This window comes from Cervus elaphus, chromosome 1 (assembly GCF_910594005.1).
Source record: "Cervus elaphus chromosome 1, mCerEla1.1, whole genome shotgun sequence".
NCBI classification, from domain to species: Eukaryota; Metazoa; Chordata; class Mammalia; order Artiodactyla; family Cervidae; genus Cervus; species Cervus elaphus.
Genome location: NC_057815.1, coordinates 43,095,906 through 43,107,122, shown reverse-complemented (window position 1 = coordinate 43,107,122; position 11,217 = coordinate 43,095,906). Strand labels below are relative to the sequence as shown.

Genomic DNA, 11,217 nt, shown 5'->3' with positions numbered 1-11,217 from the left:
GGAGTTAGAGGTTATGCTTGTAATAACTTACAATGGAAAATGATTTGAAAAGGAATCCATCTACAGCCATAGGACCCAGCAATACCACTGTTGGGCATACACATTGAGGAAACCAGAATTGAAAGAGGCACATGTACCCCAATGTTCATTGCAGCACTGTTTACAATAGCTAGGACATGGAAGCCACCTAGATATCCATCAGCAGGCAAATGGATAAGGAAGTTGTGGTACATATACACCATGGAATATTACTCAGCTATAAAAAAAGAACACATTTGAGTCAGTTCTAATGAGGTGGATGAAACTGGAGCCTATTACACAGAGTGAAGTAAGTCAGAAAGAGAAACACTAATACAGTATATTAACATATATATATGGAATTTAGAAAGATGGTGACGACGACCCTATACACACGGCAGCGAAAGAGACACAGATGTAAAGAACAGACTTTTGGACTATGTGGGAGAAGGTGAGGGTGGGATGATTATAGAGAAGAGTATTGAAACATGTATATTACCAAATGTAAAGTAGACAACCAGTGCCAAGTTCGATGCATGAAGCAGGGCACTCAAAGCTGGTGCTCTGGGACAACCCAGAGGGATGATGTGGGGAGGGAGGTGGGAGGGGGTTCAGGAATGGGGACACAATATGCACCTGTGGCTGATTCATGTCGATGTATGGCAAAAACCACCACAATATTGCAAAGTAATTATCCTCCAATTAAAATTTTAAAAATCAATTTTAAAAGTTAAATTAAAAAAAGAAATCTATCTACCCATCTGAATCATTTTGCTGTATACCTGAAACGCACACAGCATCGCAAACCAACTGTATCTCATTAAAAAATTAAAAAACATAAAATATGGAAAAAGTTAATCACTATACGATTCCATTGATAATGACATTCTCGAAATGACAAAACTGTAGAGAACGAGAGATGATTGATTGTTGTTGGGGCAGGGATGGTGTGTGTGTGTTGCTCATAAGTATGAAGTAATAGCGCATCTGTTGTGGTGATAGAACAGTTCTTTATCTTGACTGCGGTGGTGGTTCCATGAATCTACGTGGTTTAAAAATTGCATATAACTACAAACATGTGAAAGAATGCATACTAAAAAATGGCAAAAGCTGAATAAGATCCAGAGTCTAGTTAAAAATACTGTTCCATGTCAATTTCCTGGTTTTCATATTGTGCTACAGTTCTATGAGATATTACCATAGGGGAAGCTGAATGAAGAGCAAAATAGTACTCTATATTCTACTGCTTCAGCTTTCTGTGAGTCTATAATTATTTCAAAATAAAAAGTGTAAAACTTCTCACAGCACATGATACAATAGTAAGTGCTCAGTGAACATTAACCATTATTCTCTTCTTAATTATTGCCATTATTATTATAAAAGGAGAATTATTCGTTCACACTCTTTGGCACAGATTAGGAGATCAATAAATATTTGTTGATTAAATGAATGAATGATAGGTATGGAGGAAAGATGGAAGAATGATATTAATAGATTTTATTTATTTTTTTTTAATAGATTTTAAAATTGTGGGCTTCCCTTGTGGTCCAGGGAACCTGCCTGGACCTGCCTGCCAATCCAGGGGACATAGGTTCGATCCCTTCTCTAGGAAGATCTCACATATTTCAGGGCAACTAGATCCATGGGCCACAACTACTAAAACCGCATGCCCTAGAGCTTGTGCTCCACAAAAGAGAAACCACTGCAATGAGAAGCCCACGCACTGCAACGAAGAGTAGCCCCACCTTGCCACAATTAAAGAAAGCTCACATGCAGCAACGAAGACCCAGTGCAACCAAAAATAAATAAATAAGGATTTATTTAAAAAAAAAAAAGATTGGAAGCAGCCTTCAGGGAACTTCCATGCTAAAGGAAGAAATAGACATGAAAATAACTAAACATTTATTTTTAGTGGTGGTTTAGTTGCTAAGTCATGTCTGACTCTTGTGACCCCATGGACTGCAGCCTGTCAGGCTCCTCTGTCCAAAGGATTCTCCAGGCAAGGATACTGAAGTGGGTTGCCATTTCCTTCTCCAGGGAATCTTCCCAACCCAGGAATCAAACCCGGGTCTCCTGCATTGCAAGAGGATTTTTACTGACTGAGCTACAAGGGAAGCTCCTTCATGGAGGTAGTGGCTTTGAACTGAGACTTGGAAAATAAGTTGATGGAGAAAAGGATGAAGAATATAATCAGAGATGAGAATATCAAGGAGTTTGAGGAGGGTTTCGAATGCATTTAAAGAGTTTGGTCCTATATTCTGCAGGCGAAGGAAGGCCATTAAACAGTATACGTTAGGTAATTTCAGTGTCAGCGTGAAGGACGGATGAGCATGGAAAGAGTGTGGGGAAGTCTCTCAGTCGTGTCCAACTCTTTGCAACCTCATGGACAGTAGCCTGCACCAAGCTCCTCTGTCCATGGGATTTTCTAGGCAAGAATACTGGAGTGGGCTGCCGTTTCCTTCTCCAGGGAATCTTCCCGACCCAGGGATCGATCCCAGGTCTCCTGCATTGTAGACAGACGCTTTACCGTCTGAGCCACCAGGGAAGTCCCTGGAAAGAGTGTCGGCCCCCTGTAAATATATAGTCCCTTAATAGGAGATCGGGCTTCCCAGGTGGCACAGCGGTAAAAAATCCATCTCCTGCCAATGCAGGAGATGCAGGTTCAATCCCTGGGTCAGGAAGATCCCCTGGAGAAGGAAATGGCAACCCACTCCAGCATTCTTGCCTGGAAAATTCCATGGACAGAGGAGCCTGTTGGGCTATACATTCCAGGGGGTTTCAAAGAGTTGGACATGACTGAGCTACTGAGCAGAGCACTAGGAGATTACAGTTTAACTGAGTTGACAAGACATATTTATGTTAACATTCAGCAGTCACATGTCCCTGGCCAACTTTTCTGTGGTCTGGACAGACTTTTTAGAGGACTTTTCCTGACCTGTTACAAGAAGGAAGTTAAAAATATGAAGAAGAGTGTTCCAGTCATCTCCGTTTTGAATAATATCTATTTTCTAAAATTCCAGGATTGAATGGAAATGAAATCAGTATACAGGCCCATTTCTTCAGAGGTAGTTCTTAATTTCCCCCAAACAAGTAGGTATCTTGCAGGAAAAAAATTAAATATGAAATCTAAAAACAAGTGATTTCTATAAAGCTAACACAAAGAAACTCTGCAATCAATTAAAGATGTTGTGATTTGGGGATTTGCACTTCTCTTTATTTCTCCACCTGGCCTATTTCCTGTTTCTAAGGTACTTTGGTTGCCATGGAAACATAAACAAACATAACTATTTTCCCCTAGTTGGACCGCTGAATTCCACCTGAGCTCTATCCCTCTGCTTTCTCCCTCATGGCCATTTCCCATAGCTCTGCAATTAACCATCACCTTTTTCTGCCAACCCACCTATCCCTCTTCTCTTTACCCCCTTAAATTTCTCTCCTAATCTCCCTCTTCTGGTGTGATAGCACTCTTGAGTGTGTGGATAACTATTTGCCTCCCAAGTTATACATTCTTTGTGGAAACTAACCTCTCACCAATGAGATTGCCTCCTACAAAGACTTGCATTTTTTTTTTTGTGGCACTAAATAGATTAGAATTATGAATACTTTGGATATTTTTTCTTTTTTTTATTTTCTTTTTTTTAAAATTTTTTATATATTTTTTTATTTTTTATATATATATATATATATTTTTTATTTTTTTTATTAGTTGGAGGCTAAATACTTTGGATATTGACACTTTGCTTTCTATTAAAGCTGTGTAAGTAAATAGTAATCCATTTTTATAAGAAGATGAACAGCACAGAGCTTCATGAAATTAGTGATATGTATACAAATTGGTGGGCTTCCCAGTGGTAAAGAATCTGCCTGCCAATGCAGGAGATGCTGGTTTGATCCAGGGATCTGGATCTTCTGGTTGGGAAGATCCACTGGAGTAGGAAATGGCAACCCACTCCGTTATTTTTGCCTGGAAACTCCCATAGGCGGAGGAGCCTGGTGGGCTACAGTTCACGGGGTTGCAAAGAGTGGGACACGACTGAGCTACTGAGCGTGGCACAGCACATACAAGTTGGTACAAAATAGTGATCCAAAACAATGAGTGACCTAGGTGAAATTAAGAATTAGAGGAAGTGGGGGTGGGTGAGAGGGATGCATTGGCGGATTGGGATTGACATATATACACTACTATGTATAAAACAGGTAACTAATGAGCACAGACTATACAGCACAGGGAACTCTACTCATTGCTCTGTGTTGACCTAAATGGGAAAGAAATCCAAGGAAGAGGGGATATATGTATACATGTGGCTGATTCACTTTGCTATACAGCAGAAACCAACACAACATTGTAAAGCAACTCTACTCCAATTTTAAAGAAAAAGAATTAGAGGAAATGGATTGAGGGGAGAGATGAAAATCTGGAAAGTTCATAAATGAACTATGTATTAACCATTCTGTCTCCTTCCTTCTCCTCATTCTCCTTCTCCTTCTTCCTAATAAAGTCATAACTTGGGACAAGCTGTGATCACAGACATTACATGATGCATACTGACATTCCTAATGGGTTGAGATATAGATCAGCTGGGGAGGAGATCCGACTGAACAGAAGCTCCTAGAATGTCCTGTAGCAACAGGTGAATCTAATGTCAGAGCTGTGTGTGATACGGGAGAAAGGGTGAAATATGTCGTCTTCTGTGATAATCACTGTCGAAATGAAAATCCAAGAAAAACCTTCTTGGGCTTTGCGCTGTCAGGGGCAGGTCCCACCAACATACACTCTGCTAAAAAGGAAACTGCAAAAGAGAACTCAAAAGATTAAACCCAGCTCTCCAGAGAGAGATGTATTTACACAATATACGTAGGTAAAGCGGGTATATTTTTAGCTCAGCAGATCTGGTCAAGCAAGCTTAACGTGAAAACATGAGTATTGTCCTATTTCAATAGACCCACCCAATTCAATATTCTGTCTTTGAGAGTGGAAGTGAAAACTTCACTTTTGTGTAGAGTTTATTGTATAAAAGACTGATTTAGTTCTCATTCTGCACTGCCATGTAATAAATCTACACAATCTTCCCCATGAGATTAACTTTTCTCTAGGACAGAGTCCCTGTTAAATCACCAACTATCTGGATACTTCGAGAAAAGTCATTGTAGGTAGACAAGTTAAACACATAAGCAAGCACTAATTTTTCAACATACACAAAAGTTTGCTAAATTGATAACAATAGGATAAAGAGTATAAAGCAATTTGTACACCAAATGTCTCAGAATGCTGCATGTCTAAAGTCTTCATGTAGGATTTTAATCGTTCTTCTTATCAGTTTCCCTACTATTGGCTCCCACATCTCTTTGCTGTTAGGGTAGAGGTTATTTATGACAGACTGTCTTCCCTTCTAATACAGTTTCTAATCTACTATCAGCAGATGATAAATGCTACTTACATTTGCACTACACTTTAGCAGTTGCAAAATGCTTACGGGACCTTTGCAATTGACATCATTGTCAACAGTGCTAGGGGCGGCCTGACCAATCAGAATATTCCATCTCCCTCACCAAAGACTGGTTCAAGGATGGACAGATGATCCAAACTGGGTCTATCGAATTTGTCCTAGGATTTTTGTGAGACTGGTCAAGGAAGCAGTACTTCTGAAGATTATCTTAATGCTATAAAACTGGGTAAACCTGGAGCTGCCTGTCTATCTTACTGCCAAGATGCTAACATACAGAAAAATAGCTGGGAGATGGAGGGACATAGACCTGACAACAATATCGTCTGAACATCTGAATCCTAGACTTCTGAGCTTGAATGAGCTCACTCCAACATACATATCCATTTTTCATTTATCTTTGTTGTGTTGTGTTTAAACTGACTTGAGTTGGGCTTCTGAGTTTCTGTCATTTGTAACAAAAAGAGTTCTGACAAATACAAACTTCCCATCAACACTTTGAGATAATGGGAATATTATTATTGGTTTTACAGATTGAGAAACTAATGATTTAGCTTACAAATGAATACACATCATTGTAACTAGAAAGAGAACTTCAACCCAGGTCTCACTTTTCTTAATCTAAAGTTCTTCTTTTTTTTTTGTTGTTGTTGTATTAAATTCCTGGTAACCAAATGTGTTAAAATTGCATATAAAACAAGGGAAAGTATGCTCTGAGAAAGGGTCTGCAAGTAAGACATCATGGGGTCTAAATATTCAATGCTTCCAGGGACAGATTGGCTGCGACCTGACTCCATCCTCTGCAACTCACAGCTCAGAAACTTCCATCATCCAGTCAGTAGGAGCTCCAGGACTGCCTGGGGGACAGATTTTCTTTTTTTTTTTGAAATATTTTGGTTTTTTTATTAGGAAGGATTTGGACAGCCACAAATGCTTTTTTTTTTTTTTAAGCATTCAGTTTATTTATTTATTTATTTTGACATTTCATTTTATTTTCCCATTTATTTTATTAGTTGGAGGCTAATTACTTTACAATATTGTAGTGGTTTTTGATTTTCAAAAGCAAAGACTCTCAAGGACTTCCCTCAGGGACCTCCCTGGCAGTCCAGCAGTTAAGAATCTGCTCATCAATGCAAGGGACACAGGTTCAACCCCTGGTCTGGGGAGATCCCACATGCTGAGGGGCAATTAAGTCTATGGACCACAACTAGAAAGTAGCCGCCCACCCCTCCCAACTAGAGAAAGGCTGAGAGCAGCAACATAGACCCAGCACAACCAAAAATAAATAAATAAAATTTTTTACAAGCAAAAAAAAAAAAATTAAGACTCAAAACAAATTTTCAATAGTTTCACTTTGAACATTTTCCCCCATGGATAATCTCTTTTTACTTCCTCCCTCCCTTCCTTCCCTTCCCTTTCTTTCTTTCCTTCCTCTTTTTTCTTTCTTTCTTCCTCCTTTCTTTCCTTCTCTCTCTTCTTTTTCCTCCCTCCTTTCCTTCCTTCCTTTTCTTTCTTTCTCCCTCCCTCCTCTTTCCCTCTCTCTGCCCCTTCCTTCCTTCTTTTTTTTCTCCCCAGCCATGCACATTTGTGGGATCTTAGTTCCCCAACAGGGATCAAACCTGGGCCCACAGCAGTGGAAGCACCGAGTCCTAAACACCAGACTGCCAGACAATTCCCTCTTTTTTTTTTCTTCCTATTTTTTGATTTTCTTTCTATGTTTAAAAATTTTGCAAGACTTATTACAAGAAATAAAAATAGCAATCTCTTGCTCCCTCTAACCCATTTTCTTGCCTCACTTCTTACTCTTTTAACTGATTCCTTTGTATTTTCCAGCATATTTTGAATAACATGGTTATACTGCTACTTACTGATTTTTCTGTTTTACATATTTTCTACTGGCTTCCCTGTTATGGAAGATGAAGATTTATCTCTCTTTTACACTTACACACCACCACCACCATTACCACTGGTTTATATGTCCCATTCTTCATTCCCTAATATAATTATATCATAATTTTGGTTATTTAGACTTATTAAGATTATGAAGTCATTGTCATTGCTGTTTAGTTGCTAAGTCGTGCGACCCCATGGACTGTAGCCAGCCAGGCTCCTCTGTCCATGGGATTTTCCAGTCAAGAATACTGAAATGTGTTGCCAAATTTCCTTCTCCAGACGATCTTCCCTACCCAGGGATACAATGCACCTCTCCAGCACTGCAGGCAGATTCTTTACCACTGACCCAGCTGGGAAGCCTTATTTAGTCATTAAGGCTTTGTAAATACTGCTCATCAATGAGTCATATAGTGTCATATTAGTGTTCCTTTCTTGCAAAACTTTTTGCTTCCTGGAAGTTAATTATTATCTTTTCAGCTTATTTGTTTGAATGCTTAGTTTTCTAGGTACTTATTAATTCAGTCCCAAACATCCCCCCAACTATGAAATCCTCGTTCAATACATTAAGTGCTTTGGATGTTCTAGTGCTTTCGTTTTGGCAGCATCTCTCCAGGAGTCACTGGACCCACTCCAATCTGGACTAGTCTCTGTGGCCCCAGGAGCACAGTGTCTGCCCAGGACTTCTTTTCACCGTCATCCTCAGATTCCCTTCACTTTTCTCTGATCTGTGTCTTTTCAGCCCATGTTTTCCTCCTTGGTTTATTTCTTCATTTTGATGAAGTACACCCCTCAATAACTTCTTGAATACAGCCACCATTTCCTGTAGTTGGGAAATTCATTTTTGAAGACTTTGCATGCTTGAAGACTTTGCTTTCCTACATCATGGATAGTTGGGCTATATTGGGGGGTTCTAGGCTGTAAGTAATTTTTCCCCAGAATCTTAAAGATATCTTTTCACTGCCTTCAAGTTCTAATGTGGCTCCTGCTGCTAATAACTTGTCTCAGTTGTGTCTGACTCTTAGCGACCCCATGGACTGCAGCCGACCAGGCTTCTCTGTCCATGGGATTCTCCAGGCAAGAATACTGGAGTGGGGTGCCATTACCTTCTCCGATGTGGCTGCTAATAGGTCTGAAATCATTTGGATTCCTAAGTCTTTCTCTATGTTTAATTAGTTTTGTTTCCTTTCTCAGATCTGTTCTTCTCTTTATCCCAGATTTTCTGATGTACCTTGAAGATGTAATGTTCCTCGTTGTGGGTCTGTTTTCATTCACTGTGCTGGCTGTAGGTGGGACATTTCAGTGTGGAAAGTAACATCTTTCAATTCTGGGGAATCTTCTTTAACCGTTCATTTGATAACTTCCTCCTCTCTGATTTCTCTGTTCTCTTTCTTGAGTACTTATTATTCAGATGTTGTATCCCCTGGTCTAACCCAATTATTATGGGGCTTGTTTTGTTTTTGTTTTTTAACTCCTTTATTATCTATCTTTATAATTTCTTCTGTAAGATTTCCTCAAATTTGTCTTGCAAGCTTTCTGCTGTGTATTTTTTTAAATTTCTGTTATCAAACAGAGAAAGACAAATACTGTATGATTTTACTTATACGTGGAATCTAAAAAGCAAAACAAATGAATAAACATAACAAACTAGAAACAGTCACAGATAGAATAAACAGGTAGTTGCCAGAGTTGAAGAGGGTAGGAGGAGGAAAGAAATAGCTGAGGGAGATTAGAAGGTACAAACTTCCAGTTGTAAAACAAATGAGTCACAGTCATGATATGTGCAGTGTGGGGAATGTAGTCAATAAATGTGCAATACCTTACCATCGTGACAGTTTGTAAGCACACAAAAAAGTTCTGCTATCATATTTTTTTTTGGTAGGCATAAATTCCCTTTAATAGTTTCTAAATTTCCAATAGGATTTAATTTTGAGGTTTAACGTATCAAGCCAGTATTATGCTTTACAATTTTAATGATTCTGGATTCCAGGTCATTTAAGATGAAAATAGAAATGCAAAGTTTACTTAAGAAATTTAATTTTTGTCTTCTATAGCATCTAAATCTTCATCCTCTTTATCATCATCTTCTATTTGTTGATCCTTTCTTAGTGGACAGGTCAATACCTGTCTGGTTCCAGATACACACTTAGCTGACAATGATCTCTGAAGAGATAATTTTGAATTTGCTCTTACAATATCTAAATGGGATAAATAATCTTGTGGATACAGAGAATGTCAGAAAACCTCTAAATCTTCTTCAACAATCTTTTGTATATTTTGGTAGGCAGCAGTGTAGACCTCTAAAGCTTTTATGTGAAGTAACATTTCAATGGTGTTAAATTCTGAGAATACATCTTTATATCCTTTATTTTCTGCTTTTCAAAATTGTCAGTAATTTCCTCCAGATGACGAGTTATTCAGGTCACATCCATTGTAGCTCTTTGTAATTCAGTTTCTGCCTGCGAAATAACATGTCGATCAGATGGGTTTCTCTGATGTGTTCTTTCTGACTGAGTTAACTGTTTAACTTCTCGATTCCTTGCTGTTAATGTGGCTTTGATATCATCTCACTTCATTTTTACAATGGTTCCATAAGCTTTCAAAGGTTCAATTACTTTGGCTTCAAGTCTTTTAACCTCAGCTTGTCGATAATGCTGAAGTTTGGCAAACTCATCAGCAAAGTTTTTCAGGCCCTGCTCTAAATGCGGGGTCTCAGTAGAGGCATATATGCTGATTTAATTCACCAGGAGGTCCGCTTTATCTCGCAGTCTGGCAGTTTTCTGCACATAAACAGCAAAGATTTGGCACAGCTCTCCAAAATGTTTCTCCACATTTGTGACAGCATCTTGCAGTTGTCTGGTTTGAGTGTCCTGGTTTTCCAAGCTGCACCTCAACATGCCGCCTCACTCATGACTAGAGACCCTGGGCTGGGCCCAATAACAGAGTCTCAGTGCCCGGAAATGTGCTGGGGCACCCATATTTTTAATTTGCAAGAGTTCTTTCTTGTTTGAATGTTTCTTTTCATAGTGTCTGTTCTTGTTTCATTAATTTGATAGCAACTCATTTCTCTGAGGATATTAGTGATATATTTTTAATTTAATTTCTCTTTTTATTTTAAGAGAAATCTAAATTTTCAAAAAAAAGACAAGAACGGGTTGTTTTGTTTTTGCCTTTTGGTTGCATCACGCAGCATGTGGAATCTTAGTTCTTCAACCAGGAATCAAACCCATGACCCCTAAGTGGAAGCATGGAGTCCTAACCACTGGACCACCAGGGAAGTCCCCTCAAGAATAGTTTATTTATTTATTTACTTTTTGGTTACATAAATTAACCCATGTATTATAGGCTAGCAACATTATCAAATGGTGGTGCTCCTACTGGTCCTTCAGTTTCTTCAGTCTTCTGATGGCAGACTTTACTGTGACAGCAGAAGTGGTGTTGTAGGTCCAGGCACCACCAGCTACTGTTTTCATGCAGGAACCACAGTGCCAAATGCCCACAGCTCTTCCCTTCATTTTGGTTTTGCCACAGAAGGAGCAGGTATACTTGGCGTGCTGGCTGATTTCAATTTTCTTCACCATTTTCCTGAGGGAGGCACCATAACGGGTCCCGTATTTGCCCAGGATTCCAACCTTCTTGGTGCATTTTGCCATGTTAACGCAACCTAGATCCAAGCCCAAGAGCTCAAGAATAGTTTAAAGAAAATTTTTCTTAAATCATTTGAGAGTAAATTGCCAGCACGACACCCATCATTACCATTACTTGAGAGTATTTCCTCAAACAAGATCTACCTAACAATATCATTAGAATCAACACATTAATACTGATACACGACTGCCATCTAATCCACAGACCCCAGTTAAAT

The 11,217-nt window shown here is 39.0% G+C and overlaps 1 protein-coding gene and 1 pseudogene across 1 annotated transcript; both read right to left on the bottom strand.

Annotated features, from left to right (window-relative positions):
- Nucleotides 1-9,386: 9,386 nt before the first annotated feature.
- On the bottom strand, nt 9,387-10,249 carry LOC122683695 (annotated as a pseudogene).
- A 443-nt stretch (nt 10,250-10,692) lies between these two features.
- LOC122684417 (60S ribosomal protein L37a-like) lies at nt 10,693-11,005 on the bottom strand. Its single transcript, XM_043888835.1, has one exon. It carries the CDS (start codon nt 11,003-11,005, stop codon nt 10,727-10,729), a length of 279 nt encoding a protein of 92 aa, XP_043744770.1. The 3' UTR covers nt 10,693-10,726.
- Between the last annotated feature and the right edge of the window lie 212 nt (nt 11,006-11,217).

Bases quoted from the DNA above. Each gene is read 5' to 3' on its own strand.
- LOC122684417 (XM_043888835.1), bottom strand. From the start codon at position 11,005: ATGGCAAAATGCACCAAGAAGGTTGGAATCCTGGGCAAATACGGGACC.